Here is an 18,794-nt window from a genome sequence, read left to right as displayed (position 1 = left end):
CTTCATATGATTTATCAAAGTTACTTCAAATCAACTTATCCTAATTTGCACAATTTCATTAAATATTTTAAATAAAAAAAAAATCATGGTTTAATAGCCATATAGTCAATTTTAGCTTAATCATTTGAAATACATAGACCCATTCTTCCTCCTGGTGGCGAATAATATATTGCAGCCTACCTACAATTAATGAACTAGTGAAAATACTATTTGAGAGAGCACTAATATTCCTAAGATTCATTATTAAATAATGATACAATAAAATTAATTCATACAACACTAGATGGTTTAAATAACATTTCCATATACATTTAATCATGATACTGATCAAATTATTAAGTAAATAAATTTTCTTTTAAATAAGTAAATAAATTACTAAAGTAAATAAGTAAATAAATAAATGTATTAAGTAAATTAAATTTTCAGGTATTTTCCTTATTTACAAGGAGGAACCAAAAGCCCAGTAAAATTGTGATTTGTCCAGGCTTACAGAGCTGTAATATGCTTGACTCTATGTTAGAATCTTAGTCTTCTAAATTCTAGTCTAGTGTTCTTTCCCAAGAATATCAATTGGGAATCTTAAACAAAGGATATTGCCTTGGGGGAAAAAAGGACCCTTACAATCATATAATTTTTTGCAGGTTTAGTGCAGGGATTTTTAAAAAGCCATTTTTTGTGGCATAGATGGATCCCTTTGTTGGCGACACTCTCACTACTCTTCTCAGAGTAGTTTTTAAAGGTAAAAATGCCTTGGATTATAAAGGATTATATGATATATAATTCCTGTATATTGGATTATAAAAGAAATCAATTATATTAAAATTTAGTTGTCATTTTTTTAAAGTTCACAGATTCAAGATTAAGAACCCATGATTTAATATGTTATTTAGATGTATGGACAGCTTGATGGTGTGGTAGATAGAGCAGTGGACTTGGAATTAAGAAGATACTCATATTCATGGATTCAAATCCAGTTGCAGACCCTTATTGGCTGTGTAACCCAGGGCAAGTCAATTAATCCTGCTTACCTTAGTTTCTCATATATAAAATGATCTAGAAAAGGAAATGGCAAACCACTTAAGTATTTTTACCAGGAAAACCCCAAAAAGGGTCACAAAGATTTGAACACAACTAAAATAACCGAACAGCAAAAAAAATTAGGTACATTCCTTCTCTTATCAGCCCTTTCCTCATTTGAGAAAGAAGGTTGGTATACATTAAGAAAATAATCTAAATGCATTGCCTAAATGGGATATAGGAGATTAAACAGGAAGGATGTGGACCAGATCCCAGATAGGAATGAGGTTGGGGGGGGGGGGAGTGAGGGTGCAGTACAAATCTCCCGGGCTTTTTATAGGGAAGAAAATGGACTAACTTGAGTTTTATGTAGTATAAACTATTTGAACCCAACAGTTCAAAGGTGAATATGTTAATAATCTGTGAGAGCAGAGACAAAAGTACAAAGTATTTCCCACAGTAAAAAGCAAAGTTAGCTATTTAGTCGGAGATTGATACTAAAACAAAAATAAGCTATAGATTAAAGATTAACAGTCCATGAAATACTCATACACAGGCTTTCCATAAAAAAATTCTTGCTTGTCTTTAAAAAGTGTCATCACAATATTTTCCATATTATTTAGCTTGGGAGGAGAGTGGGGAGAGAGAGCAGCTGAGTACTTCAGAGGATGAATTATAAATATTTATCTACCAGAATCTTTGAAGCAGATTTTGCTGCTTGATAAAATGTGAATTGATGAAGAATTATTAGAGGCTAGAGTTGGCTTCTTTTAAAAGAAAATTGGAGAAAACACAGAACAAAATCTTTCTCTCTAAAAGCCTTTTATTATCTTATGTGTTTTTAGTTCACAGACTCACTAACGGTATTAGGTTCTTCTGATTAGGGAAATATAGACCTTTGACAGAAGGTAAAGACTGTTGAAATCTGGAAAGACTTTTTTGCTGCCAATAATTTGTTAGCATTAACATTTATCATTTATAGAAAATGTTTACTGAATTGGTGGAGTTTGATACTTTGTTTGCTTTTAGACCATTTGGTAGAGAGCAGCATTTGCAGATTGTTTATATTAAAGCAGAATATAATGTTCCTTTTAATTAACCTCGTGTTGAAGAAATCAGTCCATGTTTTCCTTACTTGGGAAAATACTTTGAAGATATCTCTTTCTATCAATTTCTCTATAATCAGTACAATGTTAAGTTGACCCCTATGAGATTAGAAAACCTGCTTTCTTTCCTTACAGATATGAATCAGTCAATGAGGTATTTTATTTTTCCCCTGAGTACTTAATATATATCTATCACTATATTTGTATAGATGTGTGTGTGTATACTAGTTGTAATCTAGTTGCAATATCCAGTTTTAGTAGCAATTATCATTTCTCTATAATTTGAATCTGGTAACATTGTTAGTAGATAAAGGGCTGTCCTTGGAGACAGAAAGCCTTGAAATTAAGTCTAGCCTCTAACATAATCTGGGCAAGTCATTTAACCTTTTGGTATACTCAACAGATCCCTAAAACTTTGATTTACAGATAAGTTGTTTATTTGTCTTAGAGGAGAGAGTTTCTATATTGAAGTTTCTTTGTGTTAATGAAATAATAAGTTTGGATTAAAAGGAAAAAGGGAGAAAAAACCAAGCCGTCTAAGAAATCTTTTGAGTCTAGAAATTCATTTTGGCCTAATATCATGTGATATTTGAAGCCTTCCATAAAATTGTTATATTCTGCACTTTAGACACTTGTAGAAACTTTTGTGTGGTTAGATTCCTCTTTCTACAGAGATTTCAAGACTGAGGACTCATTAATGTAGGGGTAAAGAGTGACCAATCAGTAAGAATGACTTCTTATTGAGGTCTTTTCATTGATCTAGGTTTCAATTGTAGACACTTATCAGAAGATTAGATCAGTCCTGGGTTTTGTATTTTTTACATTCTGGTCTCATTTGTGAATTTATAAGAATTTTATACAAAGGGATTCTAAACAATGCTGGGAAACTTAACTCCTCCAAATCTCAAGTTTATCATCCATAAAATTAGGGTTCTCAACTCAAAAAGTCTACAAGAGAAATTCTCTTTGAATTCTAGAATTCTGTAAAGTGAGGCAATCAGCACTATTCCTGTCTCATAAATCCAGAGCTTTTTCCTTTGAATAACAAAGGACATGGGAAGAGATCAGAATGAGTTTGAAGAAAGTGAAAAAAAAAGGTACTTCTAGTCATTAGAGGACTATTATCCTCTGTATCTGCAAATGAAATGGCTAGGCTAAGTTCTGTAAGTCATTCATTGACTACAACAGTTAGAAAAATGCTTGATCTTCTCAACCTTTGAATTTATAGATTTTAAAGTTTCTCGATATCAGGTAACATTTCTCTAAGTACATTCTTTTTTTGTTTTTGTTGTGAGGTAAGTTTCTTAAACATTGTTTGAGTATACTTGGTTTTTTGTGTCAGTAAGAAAGTAAGCACTCCCAATATTTGTCTCCTTGGTTAAATGTTAGTCAGCAGAGAAATTTTAAAAAAACACAATTAATGAATGATGATCTATAATGCTTTCTGAGTTTATATACCTCTTTCATTCTCTTCTTTACCTTGAAAATTATGGATACTAAGAAAAATGACAATAATGATATTGTATAACATATAATAAAGAAAACTTGTTTGCCATTAAACTTAATTTACTAAACATTTGCTATTAAAATCATTCAATTGCCTCCATTCTTTGGGAAATAATATCAATTGTTTAAAAAGGAGAGGGGGCAAAAGAAAATTAGCACTGATGTCCTTAAAAAAATGATAAGAAAAATTGGAATGTTGTTTCACATTCCATAAGAATAATCAGTTTTATTTTGATTTGATTTTCCTCTTGGGTAATACCAATATTTCTGTTATAATGTCAAACAGAATGGTATGAAGACAACTCTCAGTGAGCCCCAGTCACAAAACTTTTCCATGAACTTGTGACATTAATCAGAGTCTTCCTACAGTTTTTCCAGCAACATCAGCAGTCAGGAAATGGCCTTGCAGATGGTTGGCTGTCACTGGACTCATGGAATTAGACTTGGGAAATTTTTGGCTGAGTTTTTCATTCACTCCATTGACTGTCTTCATTTTATCTACTTTCCTCATGGCTGAATAACTCTTTTCCTTTGGTTCCAAATCTTAGTACTTCCAATCTTGAAATGATTTGGGATCTTCCTTTTTAGCTATTTTTTTTCTTAGACCTCAAAAGATTAAAAAAAAAAACGTCAGATTTCCTGTTCTCTTTTGTAAATGTAGCCCTAACCATATATAAAAAACAGTCCCTGGGATCCACAGGTAATGCAAACTATAGAAGTGAGTAATCATGGAAGTGCAAGGAACCCTCAGAGGTCATTTATGTAGTATAAATCCCTTAATTAGCCATGTATGAAGGAGAATATATATGTCCATATACATGTATGTGGCTTTAATGACTAAGATTTTTATTGATGGTATCATCTGTGAAAGATTATTAAGGAGTTTATCAAAGTTTGAAAAAATTGGACCACATTATAGACATCAATTGTACACTGAAAAAAAAAATCAATCATATATATTCACCATGGCTTTCCCTAAGTTAAATACATACCATATAACTAATTTAAATTTGCTATAGATTTAAACATTCACAAAATGGCCAAATGCCTTTTACATATGTAAAAGACCAAACCTTAAAATGGCCAAATGCCTTTTACATATGTAAAAGACCAAACCTTAAGTATGATGTTCTCTCTCAGATTAAGATGATTTTCAATGTTGTAATGTTCAATGATGTTTCAGTGTTGAACAGAGATGGTTTCATTTATAAACACTACTTATAGAAACACATAAAAATGCTTTTTGTTGTACTATAAGTTAGTTAGAATCTATGGTATACTGACAAGAACTATGGTTTTAAATTCAGAAGATTTTGCTTATGATCCTAGATCTCCTCTTTACTACTTGTGTGATGATGGCCAAGCTACTTAAGCTGCAAGTGTCTCAGTTCTTTTTGTCTGTGAAATGGGGATTCTTAATGGATTGTTGTGATGAAGATACTCATATAAATTAGAGATATTATTTTTATATTGTAAGGAAGGGGCATTGTAAGAGGACATCACAATAGAATCTAGTGTCATGTCATCTACATTTTGGGTTTTTTTGAATATATACAAGAAAATAATTCTATTTTAAAAAAAATGACATGATTGTATTCTGATCTTAGATGCAGTAAATTAGTTGGCCTAATATCATTTTTCTTCTGAATCTATTTTGTATGATTGTTAGGATATTTTAGGTGGAGTGGTTACTATATAGCCAGACCATTAGAAGATACTTCAAAGTAATTCTGTTCTTGCCACCAAAGGGACTTTATTTCATTTTGAGACAGTAACTTAAGAGATTTTACTGATCCCTTGGCTCATGAAGTTACTTATTTCTTATGTACTTTATGCATCCACCATCTTCTTAATATATGATTTGTTACCTGGACCATATTCCATTTCAGAGGACTTGATCCTTTTTATTCTGAAAACTCCCATCTTGGAGTGTTTTTGCTGTTCGATTAAGTGCTCAAACACCTACTAATTTAAGGTTGGTCCTAGACATGCTTCAATTCATTCCTTGGTCATCTTCTTGACTGTTGCTGAACTCATACCCTTCGCAAAACCCTTTCCAGTTCTAAAACCATAATCAAATGAATTCTTGTTATTGCTTCAACAAAGGGCTTGTCAATCTATTCCCTGTAATTCTTTCTGCTGTCCTTGTTACTTTCCCAAACCAAAAGCCCCTACCTTTACATCCCTTCCTTTTATATATTGACTCCTCTAGATGAATGGAATCTCCATGAGAACAGGGACTGTCTTCAGTTTATATTTGTATCTTGAGTCAGTTTAATTGTTACACAGTAAGTGATTAAAAAGTGTGTTTTCATTCATTCATTTCAAGGGACAGTAAAAGAATTGTACTCTTGTTTTAGATTGTACTTTCCACTTCACCTGAATTCACATTTGCTTCTGGCTACATATTGAGTAAAACTTTGCAGTCATTCCAAGCATGAAACTCTATTTCATGCCTAATTTAGAAAAGCTAGTTTCAGCGCTGAGGTCATTCTTTATAGCCCTATACTTTAATGTTTCCCATATAGATGATGGATTTTTATTCCCTCCCTAATGCTACTTCCCAACCCATATTCTAAATTTCTTCATGTGAGATATTGCCAAGTTACTTCTGTTCTATAGACACATGAATTTCCCATTAGGATTATGAGACACTGGCAGTGTATTGCACAAAATGTTCTGAGGATTTTGTGTAACATTTGAAAAGTTCTTTTTTTTCCCTTTTCCTTTTCATTTGCATCACTGAAAATTAGTGTTCAGAGGTTACATTCCAATCACACACAAAGTACGTGGTCAACATGTTCTCTTGGAGCCTACTTTTTCATTTTAAAGATGCTGAAAGGAGTCTTTATCCCACTGATGTTAAATTATGAACAGTTGTGGCTGAAATGTAGCAGAAGTTAATTCATTTATTTTATTTCGTCTTTTTACAACTGTACATTGTGGACATGCAGTTACTGCCATGTATATAATGTTTGTACAATATGTCCAGCTCTTTGTTCTTTGTACATCATCACTGGAGACTTACAAAAATCTTAGGGGAAAATAACTGGGACAGTGTAATTATATAGTGTTTGCCAGTTTATTGTATGGTTGTATGAATGCTTATCCTGTCTTTACTCGTAGTTCTGGTTCCCATGATAAATTTGGACAGGGAACTAGATATTAGATTATTCATGTGGGCTTTTGTCTGAATAAATTACTTGGGAAATATGAAAAAAAATGCAGGGAGGGGTAGAAAGTTATGCAGTCTGAGTAGTCACTTCCTTTTAGCTACTTAATTTTAAAACTCTTGGGACATAGAAATTTCTTAAGTTTTCTAATGACATTTGGGAAAGAATGTGTTCTTGTGGTTAATTGGAGGATTGGGAATTCAGATTCCTAGGCCCAATTCCCAAGAATACTTCTAGGTCATGAAAGGATATGAGACAGGTCAATGTAACTTCGGAGTCTTAATTTCCATGTCTGTAAAATGGACATAAAAGGGGATGCTACTTCAGGCTAATTTAATATTGGTATAATGTTTAATATTCCCTTGGGAACTGGTGTGGTTTAGTGACCTAGAAAAAACACTGGCTGGGCCATGATAAGACCTTTTTTTTTTTTTTTTTTTTTTTAATTCTTGGCATCGGTGCTGACTCAGTGAGAAACTTATGCAAGTCATGAATTTTGTTCATTGCTTCATACATTCCTTATGTTTAAATGAGAATGAGAAGATTTTATCTGAATCTATGTCATAAGGCAATTTTTGGTATCAAGTGCCAAGTATTCCCTCAAATATAAAATGTAACTTTGTCTTAATGTGACATCTTTTATATAATAATTACAAATATCATATATAAAATAATTATGGTAGCTTAAAGGGCTTCATTCCTTCATTCCTTCACTTGGTTAACACTTGCTAAGTCCCCATCCATTATGTGAATATTTCTTTTGGTTATATTTGGGTAGACTTTTCTAATGCTTGAACAGCAGATTTCTATTTATTAGAGATGGCAGATATTATTTCAATTTTAATTCTACATCTCTCTCTTCAGTTTTCTCTTATTCTTACTTGAGGATGGGGAATGAAAAGTGTCAATGGAAAGAATGTATGTGAAAACCATATATACAAATATCTATTTCTGTTCTTAATTAAGTGTTTGTTTATGAATAGTGTTCTTTTCCTATATCACAAAGTTAGAAGGATAAGATCTAACATTTAATGTAAAAATCCTATTACTTCTCATAGAAGCCCTTGATACTGCTGTTGCAAAAGTCATCCCAAATTGAGAAATGTAGTTTTCTTTAATCCATTTGCCATTGAGTTATGTCCTCTAGAGTTTAAGATTAATTTCTTCCTCATTTATTCAAATGCTTTTCTAGAATTCTGATTCAAGCTTTCAAACAAATTTGGAAAACAATTCATAGTTCTCTTATGCTATAGATTAATTTAGAGTCATTCAACAAAGAAGTTTAGGTTTTTACCAGCTGGTTCATTATCAAAATTGCTAAAGTGCTTTGGAAATGGGGCTAACGTTTTCCGTCCTTGCTAGATTATTATTTTAATTCACATAATGTGAATTAAAAAAACAATTAACTTTGAAGTGATTCTGAGTAGTGTTCTGTTTTGAAGGAAATTCTTCTCTGTTGTATATCTTGTCTTTTTTTTTTCTCAACTGGTAATTAATTAATAGAAGCTTAGGGAAAACAACGATATTTAGTCCTGCCCATCACTTAGGAGATCTTAGAAGATCATAGATTTAAATCATAAGATAGTAAGTTGAGAGAGGGAAGAGACATTTCAAGTCTTCTGGCCTAATATGCTTTTGTGATGATTGAGAAAACTAAATTTTAGAAAACTGAAGAAAATTGCCCTAAGTATTAAGTACTGGTATTTGGACCAAGGTCTCTGACTCTATTCTAATATTCTTTCCTGTGCACTATTCTGCTTAGGTTGTTGCTTAGTTATTTTCAGTCATGTCCAATTCTTTGTGACCCTATCTGGGGTTTTGTTAGCAAAGATACTGAAATGGTTTGGATTTCCTTCTCCAGCTCATTTTATAGTTGAGAAAACTGAGGCAATCAGGGTTAAGGGACTTGCCCAGGATCACATAGTTAGTAAGTTTTTAAAGTTAGAGTTGAACTCATTAAGATGAATTTTCCTGACACCAGGCTTAGTAGTCCATCCACTGAGTCATCTAGCTGCCCCATACTGCCTAAAGGGATCTCAAAAATCATCAATAAATCAACAAACATTTATTAAGTCCATTTTATAATGCTGGAGATAACAAATGCATAAAAAACAAATAATTATATTCTCAAAAAGTTTATTTTATATATTCAATCTAGGTCTATCCCTTCACTTTACAGATGATGAAAATAAACTCCAAAGAAGTTAGGGTAATTTTTATCTAAGATTGTAAAAGTATGGAATATTAAAATCTCTAAAATCAGGTCTTCTGCTTACTCCTTTTTTGTATAATTTGAATATTGATGTTTTATCTGACAGGTCTACATGTAATATTGTCATAATGACCATGCCCCTCCTGGGAACTTATAAGCATAAGATCATATATCTGAAAGAAGCCTGAGATATAATCTTGTCTAATCTCTTCATTTTAGTGAGGAAACTTCTGAGAGATTGAGGTATTTGCTCAAAGATACAAAAATACATTCAGGTCTTGAAGCAGTATTTTCTACTTCCAAATCCAGAGATTTTTTCCCCCTACACCATACTGCCTTTTCATTGATCACATAAAATTTGGTAGTTTTCTTAAAGCATCAGTTCACCTCTTCCATAACTTTGTGATGTCAACTTCCTAATACTCCACAATTTTTGCTTTTTTGACTTTACCTCTCACTACTTTCCAACATGACGCTCATTACTATCTAGGATGGTCTTCTCTGTACAATACCCTTCCTGCTTGTTCTGGCTTCTACTTGTTTATGTTATGTCCCTTGTCTGGAATGTCCTTCCTCTTTTCCACATGGACATGTCTTAACTATTTTAAAGCTTAGTTTCAAGTCCTATGCTGTCCACTGAGTCATTTTACTGTGACTTGTAACCCTTCCAGTATATAGTGTTTTTTTGTCTTCACTTTTTGTTTGACCATCTAAGTGTATAATGTCACACGCCATTTAAATGTTTTATATGAGCTTCACTTTCTGACCCTTATTGTAAACTTCTTAGGGTGGGGCCATTCCTTGTATGCCTGTGTATAACCCACATTTCTAGAATATTATAATATTATGATAAGCACTACACATAGAAAAATTAATATGCTCTGTTGTACACAATAGCTACTTTAGTAACAAGCAAAACCCCCCAATTTTTAATCATACTATTGATTGTTTACTAACTTCTTAGAGGCTCTCTATTTATTCACATAATTAAATGATGACTAGAAGTAAGGGATAGCATAGAGGAGGTCTTCACCCAAAATCTTAGTACTAAATTATAGCAAAGGTTTACTCTTTCAGATTATTCACATTATTAGTCAATTTAGGAAACAAGACAGACATCAAACCAATTGTCTGACAAAATTATCTTATAATTTGGTAAATATATAATGTAGAATATGTATATCATACATCATGTATATATAAAATTATGTATTATATATGCATATAATATTTTATTCATTCATTTGTTCAGCAAAGATTTATTTTATATATATATATATATATATATATATCAGCTTTGTGCATTTCATTATGTTAGTTGCTATAGAGCACGTAATTCCTGCTCCAAAGGAATTCATGGTATAGTAAATTGTTGTGATTTTTGTTATTTGTGCTTCATTCTCGAAGAAGACCAATTTATCAAAATGGTGATGTCTTAACTTGCAAATGAATTGGATTTTGTATAGCAAATAGAAAAAATTTCAAAACAGGAATCCTTCCTCAACTTTCTATAATTTAAAAGCTATTTCAAAGGAAAAAATTTTGAGGGAGAATTTCTTCCAATTAATACTGACTTGCATTTTTTTATTTTTATTTTTCAGGGTGAACGAGGTCTTCCAGGATTACAAGGTGTTATCGGGTTTCCTGGAATGCAAGGGCCTGAAGGTCCACATGGGCCTCCGGGTAATAAGGTAAATAAATTGGAAGATTATTAGGTTCTAAGATATTCAAAATTCTTGCCATTATGGACATTGATAATGCAATTTTACTGTCTTACAGGGGGATGCTGGAGAACCAGGACTACCAGGAACAAAAGGAACGAGAGTGAGTATAATAATCAATTAAGTTTTGTTAGTTACTATGGGTATGATAAGGGCAAGGCCTTAAGTGGGATAGAGGAATTTCATGGTTTTTTCCCCTTGTTATTGCTGTTTTTTAAAATTCTTTAACTGTATCTTCTATAATTTCTGAGGGAATACTCAGGAAAAATGGCTTCTTTTATTTCCTCTTATTTTCTACCTTTTTTTCTTCTTTCTCCTTTCCATACAAAGCTCAAATAGGTAAAAGGTTTGAGGAGGATTTAATAAGTCTATGGTTGGTGGTCAAAGTTGGTGATAGGGAAGTTTTCTCATTCCTTTCCCAAATCTGTAACAAAGAGTACTTTGAAATTCCTTATTGCTAGTTCAGTAATTTAGAACATTCATTTATCCTTATTTTTATCCCACTTTATCTTTTCCAAATATATTCTATAAACACATCTTGATTTTGACTTTGGGAGATGACCATTAAATTAAAAATTTCTCATTTATTGTGAAGTAAGAATATATATTATTAAAATTAAGTATCATTTTCAAAGATAAAATAGCTATCACTTCTAAATTTTTAAAAATGTTTGAATCCTGTAAAAATATCAAAATTTTTAGGAATGTTTTAAAAATAGTGAAGCATTTGAGACAAATAGCTATGTTTCAATTCTATAGTTTATACACACACACACATACACACACAGAATATCTATGTACATAAGAGTAAAAGATAACTAAAATAATATAGGCTTATAAAGGATGCCAACTACCTACAAATTTTAGGGTAATATTTAATTTATATTAAAGTTAATATAAATAGTTGGTAAGAGCTCTTGAAGGATTCAGAAGCAATTCCCTATAATGTACTAAAATCAATTCTGAATAAAATTGTCATATTTTGCTTTTGAAAGGAAGTGCTTCAGCATTGGGTAAATTTGTTTCCTTGACGTCATTGTGCTTCAGCATTGGGTAAATTTGTTTCCTTGATGTCATTGACATTTTAAAAAATTTTAGTGTGAATTGGCCTGCATTTTGGACTACAAATTGTAAGAAAATAAAAGTCCAAAGTTTTATATGTATGAATGAAAATCAGTGATGAGCAGTATAATTTATGTATTTGTCAAACACAAGTAATTTATTTAGGTTTAGTAGGAAATGTGCCCACATCTGATGACAGGGGTTCATTCTGCCCAGTTGGATGATGGCTAACATGAATAATATGTATTTAAAACATCAGGAGGACTTTATTATAATGACATTTTGAATAAAGTAGAGTGGAGATGTTGTTGCTATAAATTAATTCTATTCTCCTTTTCTTACTTGTAGGGGCCACCAGGCTCATCTGGTTATCCTGGAAACCCTGGACTTCCTGTATGTATATGAGTCAGATATTTAATTATTTTAAAATACTTTTCCTTTGTACAATGCCATTATCAGGGGATTGCTGAACTGGTTATTTCTTTATTTTGTTGATTGCAGGGTATTCCAGGCCAAGATGGTCCACCAGGTCCTCCTGGAATCCCAGGATGCAATGGTACAAAGGTAAATTAAGAGTTTTAATCAAAGTTTATCTCTAGTGAAATTTTGATTAATAACAGATGGAAACAGTGACAGAGTCAGAGAGAGACAAAGTCAGAGATTGAGAGAGACAGAAACAGAGAGAGAGAATAAGAAACAAGATAAAAGAAGAAGAGGAAGTGAGGGAGGGAGAGAATCAGAGAGAGAGACACACAGAGACTGAGACAGACAAAGTAACAGACACTAGTGTATTGTGGATAATCTTGGAGTTGGGGACACCTGTGTTCAAATTCATGCTCTGTTACATTAGCTATGTGTGAGTGTTCCAGACAACCCTCTTAAGCAATGGTAAAGAGATTTTCTTCACTAATTGTGCCTCTAAATGATAAAATCACAGAACTGGACAAAAAACCAATATAACAAACATTTGTTTGTCTTGAAAGTAAAAGCTAATTATTAATAATAAATCAAATTGAGTTGTGTTAATAGAAATTTTATTTGTCAGATGAGATTCAACTAATGAATCTTGGAATTTTAGTAGGATCTTGCCTAGAAATTATGTGTTTTAACATCCTTATTTTACAGATAAGGAAAAGGAACCATGGAGAAGTAAAGTTATTTCTAATTACTGGCAGAGCTGAAAATAGGACCTAGAACAGATGGCCTGTCCGATGCTATTTGCTATCCCAAATTGCCTTTCTCTAGATGCTTTATTGGTTGAAGAACTCCAGTTTCTTCGAGTTATATTCTGGGACATGTTCAATCCATTCTACACAATTTCACATTGAAGTATCTTTTTAAGCACTAGCTTTCCTACCTGAATCAGTCATTAAATTATACAAGATAGCTAACATTCTTATATTTTATCTCATGAAGTACTCTCTTACCAACTTAATGGAAACAAGACTGTCAAATAGCACTCTATCTTTAGAAAAGGACTAAAACCAAGGGATGATATATTTTAAGCACTAGTAGAGTTTTCCTAAGTGATTATAACTTCTAGGCATGAATCTAGAATCTTTTATACTACCATTCCCTTCATCAGGAAATGATGAGGAATATATTCTCAGAGTAAAGAATTTGTCTCTGCTCTTTTTAGGGTGATAGAGGTCCAGTGGGTCCTCCTGGTTTGCCTGGATTTTCTGGGATAGCAGTAAGTAGAACATTTTAAAAAATGAAATATTTCTTTGATAATATTTCATCTCTTGGCACTTCAGTTTCTCTTCTTGTATCTTTCCCTGCCTTTTCCCTATTAGTTTGTATAGTTTGATTTTTTGTTGGTTAAAAAAAAAACAAATATTAACATAAGCTATTTCTTTTCTAGGGCCCCCCTGGATTGCCAGGAATGAAGGTATATAATAATTAATAAATCAATTATTTGTAGGTAGCCTGATTAAAATAGTTTACTTAATGATATTTAATTTTAAACAGTTCTAACTAGGTCAATCTATGTTCAGTATTGTTTTGGAAAGTATTAAGATAATGTCTTATGAATTAAAGTAATTAGAATCTTTAAGGGGTAAATATTGTGTTTTTTCAGTTCACTTATTTTTTAAAAAAGGACTAGAATTACCTTATTTATTGGCTAAATATTTCTTAGTAAACTCATTTAAATACTCATTTAAATGTCCTTCCCATGGATTTTGTGAATTTAATTATTACTCAGGGATCAAATATAATTAAACGATAAATATTTGATATCATAGTCCTTTTTGTTCAGGGATCTAATTCATCTTGTTTTCAATTATAGTCTAAATTTTAGTTACTGACAAATATTAGCATATCCATGATCTCATCAATTAACCAATTAACCATTCAACAAGCATTTATTAAGTTGTGACCCTAGCCAAACACTGCATACCAATGGTCCAAATTACCTTCTCAAGAATTCTGTGTGATTTTTTTACTCAGGTCTTTCCCATAAATCTTTTATAGAGAGAAATTTGTACAATATACTGGAGACCTTTTTCCAGGTCTTTTTACATTTCATCACCAATGCAGCAGCATTCAGACTGACAATAGTCTTGCTAAATGACATGGCCACCGGTATCAGTCATTCTGTCTCATTTCCCCCTTCATATTCAAGGGGACATAATCCTTCGAAGCATGAGAAAGCAGAATAATTGCCTTACTATCTTCTAACCAAGTACCTACCTATACTAGCCAATGACTTCACAACTATTAGCAGGTCCCTGAAACTGTATTTTGTTCTTAAATTGTTCACATGATGACTTAGCAAACTTCCAAAATTGTTGGAACAAAGGGGAGGCAAAAGCAAATTCTAGAGTGGTTGGATTGAAGAGAAACATAATTTATCTAAAGTTATAATTAGAAGTGGCAACTTATTTTACCAGAAAGAAATATCTATAGCAAGAAGAGGAAAAAGATGAAGAAAGAAAGAAAATTTTGAAACCCATGAAAATGAAAATGGATAAAATACAAGCATTTTTGTTCTCATCTCAGAAATTTCATAAAGATGCATTATAAATACTTGTTATTGCTGTTTAGTCTTCTGATTGTTTACATTATTCTTTATGAATCATGTTCTCATGAGTGCCTTGGCAAAGAGATCACTGTTCCCTGACCCATTTTTAAACCTCATTTATTTTTGACTTTATTTTCTCTCACCTCACATATTAAATCAATTGCCAAATTATGCCATAGTTTTTTTTTTAACCTCTGAAACATTTCTTGCATTTGACCCACCCTTTGTAATCATGCAGCCACCAGTTTCATTAAGGTCCTCATCACCTATCACTCTGAATAGTACAATTTTCTATTTAGTCTTCCTGACTCAAGTCTCTACCCACTCCAACTTTGTACAATTGCCAAAGTAATTTTTGTTAAGTGAAACTTTTACTACAACATTCCCTTGGTCAAACAACTCTAGTGACTGTAGCTTCTAAGATAAAATGTGAATTCTTCTGTTTGGTTGTTAATGGCCCTAACCTATCTTTCCAGCCACATTACATATCATCATGCTTCCCATACCCTACACTTTGGATAAATTGGCCTTCTCATAATTTCTTACACATGGCATCTCATATCCTGTCATGTCTTTACATGGGACATCTTTTGTGCCTTAAATGAATTCCCTCATTATGTCTACATTATGGAAATTCCATCTTCCTTCAAGATGTAGTTCAAGTATCATACTCTATATGAAGTCTTTCTCATTCCCCCAGTTACTAATATCTTTTTTTCTTTCTCTCTGCTGACACTGCCACCACTGATCAAGACCCTTATCTTGCCATTCCCATTTCAATCCATCCATTATTCAGCTACTAAAGTGATTTTTCTAAAGTACAAGTCTAATCATGTCACTCCCTACTCTAAACTCCAGTGCTTCCCAATTGCCTCCATGATCAAGTATAAAATTTTTTGTTTGGTATTCAAAGCTCTTCATAACCTAATTCCTTTTACCTTTCCAGTCTTCTTAAAATTATACTTCCTCACATAAACTCTTTGATCCAGTAAAAGTAGCCTTCTGGTTAATCCACAAACAAGACACTCCATCCCTTCACTGTGCATTTTCTCTGATTGCTTCCAATGCCTGTAATAATTTCCCTCCTTTGCAATGACTATGAACCTCATTGGCTTCCTTTAAATCCCAACGAAAATTCTAACTTTTAGAGGACAACTTTCCCAGCCCTCTTAATTCCAGTGCCTTCTCTCTATTAATTATATCCCATTGATCCCATATATAATTTGCTTTGTGCATAATTGTTTGCATGTTGTACTCCCAATTAGGTTGTAAACTCCTTTTGAAAGGAAAGACTGTCTTTTGCTTCTTTTTGTATCCCCAGCTCTTAGCACACATAGTACCTGGTGTATAGTAGGCACTTAATAAATGTTTATTTTATATATATGTGTGCATGTATATACACATATAAATCTGTTTTTGTGTGAATATATATATATATATATATATATATATATATATATATATACTTTTTCCTAATAGTCTCAGCTGTTTGAGAATAGGAATTATTGTTATTATTATTATTATTTTTGTGTGTGAGACAATTGGGGTTAAGTGACTTGCTCAGGGTCATATAGCTAGGAAGTATTAAATGTCTGAGGCTGCAGGCCTTCTTGATCCTAGGACTGGTGTTCTATTCACTGCACCATTTAATTGCTCCATGAATTATCATTATTTTTCTTATATATTTTTTATCCCTAGTACCCAACATAGAACATGGTACATATTAGGTACCAATTCATGTTTGTTAACTGATGAATTGTTTTTATGGAGGAGAAGGCAATTTTGTTCCTGAAAGATTAAGTCACTTGAATTGGAGTCATGACATTCTTCAACCATTTTAGTCTTGAACTTCCTCATGAGTAGCTTTAAATGAGCCAGAGTCGCACAAAGTTGTCTACCTCATTGTTTATACAGGATCATTAAAATCTAGTGGCAAGGCAAAAGTCAAGAGGGCTGATCCAAAGGGCTGAAATAGCAAATTCTGATTGAAGAATGTCATAATAATCTAATAATAATTCCTATTCTCAAACAGCTGAGAATATTAGGAAAAATTATTGAATTATTATTAGATATGACATTAGATATGTCATAATATTAGATAAATCGTGATGCCATATATTTTAAATGAAGGATAAACAACAGTGTGTGAAAGTAACAGTAAAAGGTAGTATGGATCTATTCAACACAGAAGCCTTCACTTATGCGGCAAACCTCATTGATCATTAAGATAGACATTATGCATGAAGCAATTAAGTTATAGCTATTTTCTGGGCACAGCTTTTAGCTGGCCCATTCATAATAAAAGGTTCTTACTTGACAGATTCTAAATTGTTGCTTCTTGTAGTTGATTATCTCTGTAAACTCATCATAATAAAAAATGTGGTTTTGTTTTGTTTTTGTAGGGAGACCCAGGTGAAATCCTTAGTCTAATCCCAGGCATGCCATTGAAAGGTGAAAGGGGATTTCCTGGAGCCCCTGGACCAATGGTAGGTATAAGATAAATATATGCAGGCATATACTTGTATCAGTTTATTGAGTTTATAATTTTTAAATTTGCTTCTTTTTCTTTAAAAATTTTACTATCTTTTTTTATATTTCCATATTTCTAACTATAACCCTCTCCCCTCCTTTAACCAGAGAACCCTTTATAAGAATGAGCATGAAAGAAAGATTTATAAAAAGCAATTTAGTAAAACTCAATTATTAACTGAATATATTATTTGTAGTTACACATACTCCGAATCCTCTTCCTTTGTTAAGGAAGTCAGGGAATATGTTTTTGTGTTTTCTTTTTCAAGGCTAAATTTGGTTTTTATAATTACACTATATTCATTTTGAAAAATATTTTCATTTACATAGTTTTAATGATTTTATATATTGTTTTCCTTCTTCTCCTTGTTTTATCCCATATCTGTTACATATAACTCCTCATACATCTCTGAATTTTTCATATTCATGGAAATTTTTATGTAATAATATTTTATTTTATTCATGTACTGTGGTGTGTTCAACCATTCCACAATTAATAGATAAGTACATTTGTTTATGCTTCTGCTCCCACAGTAAGTATTTTTATGAATATTTTAATGTTCCTGGAACTTTTTTTTCTGAACATAATTTCCCTTGAGTTACATACCTAAAAAAGAGTCTTTTAGGTACCGTAAGTCAAATGGCATAGACATCTTAGTCATTTTGAAAGCATCATTCCAAATTACATTTCAGAATGATTTGATCATTTCAGAACTCTACCAACAGTTATATTGGAGTCTATCTTTCCTTAGCCCTTCCAATCCTGACTGTTCCAGTTCTTTTCTATCTTTGTCAATTTCTTGAATATGAAGTGAAATCTCAGAATTATTTTTATTTGTATTTGTGATGGTGATTTGAATGTTTTTTTTTAATGATTTGTGATTCTTCTTTTGAGAGCTGTTTTTATATTTGAATTATTTATCCATTTAGGAGGGGCTATTATTCTTATATATTTGTTCCAATTCCCTAAATATCTTGAATCAGACCTTTAATAGAAATATTTGATGCAGATTTCCCTACCAATAAAGTATCTTCTTATCCTAATTGCATTCACTTTGCTTATTCAAAACCCTAATTCCATGCAGTCAAAATTGTCTATTTTACCCTTTATAAGCACTCATATAAACCTTGTTTCATAAAAATTCTACTTCTTAGCCATAGATAAAATAAAAAAATGCTATCTCTCTACTGATTTTTGTGATTCTTTCCTTCTTTTTAATAAACAGGGTCCAAGAGGAAACCCAGGGTTACCAGGCATGGATGGTCCACCAGGATATTCGGGACCACCTGTAAGTTTCTATTTCTGCTATTTATGAGTAAAACCTCTTTGGAAAAAGCATGGAGAAAAGAATTTATTGTATAATGAAGTCTCATTAAAGTATCATCAAACAGCTCAAATCAGGTGGAGCCATATAACATTGTCTATTAAATTTTGTAGGGTAG

The 18,794-nt window shown here is 32.1% G+C and overlaps 1 protein-coding gene across 1 annotated transcript in view; it reads left to right on the top strand.

Moving 5' to 3' along the window:
- COL4A1 (collagen type IV alpha 1 chain) overlaps positions 1 to 18,794 on the top strand; it is a 192,738-nt gene that overhangs the window by 93,374 nt on the left and 80,570 nt on the right. Inside the window, exons 3-10 of the mRNA XM_003765735.4 lie at positions 10,616 to 10,705; positions 10,794 to 10,838; positions 12,146 to 12,190; positions 12,299 to 12,361; positions 13,437 to 13,490; positions 13,662 to 13,688; positions 17,225 to 17,308; positions 18,578 to 18,640. Of these exons, the coding sequence (XP_003765783.1) occupies positions 10,616 to 10,705; positions 10,794 to 10,838; positions 12,146 to 12,190; positions 12,299 to 12,361; positions 13,437 to 13,490; positions 13,662 to 13,688; positions 17,225 to 17,308; positions 18,578 to 18,640 (471 nt within the window). The remainder of the gene's footprint in view (positions 1 to 10,615; positions 10,706 to 10,793; positions 10,839 to 12,145; positions 12,191 to 12,298; positions 12,362 to 13,436; positions 13,491 to 13,661; positions 13,689 to 17,224; positions 17,309 to 18,577; positions 18,641 to 18,794) is intronic.

Source organism: Sarcophilus harrisii, chromosome 3 (assembly GCF_902635505.1).
Source record: "Sarcophilus harrisii chromosome 3, mSarHar1.11, whole genome shotgun sequence".
Classification (NCBI taxonomy): Eukaryota; Metazoa; Chordata; class Mammalia; order Dasyuromorphia; family Dasyuridae; genus Sarcophilus; species Sarcophilus harrisii.
The sequence above is the reverse complement of the archived record's forward strand: the minus strand, read 5'-3'. Positions and strand labels throughout refer to the sequence as shown.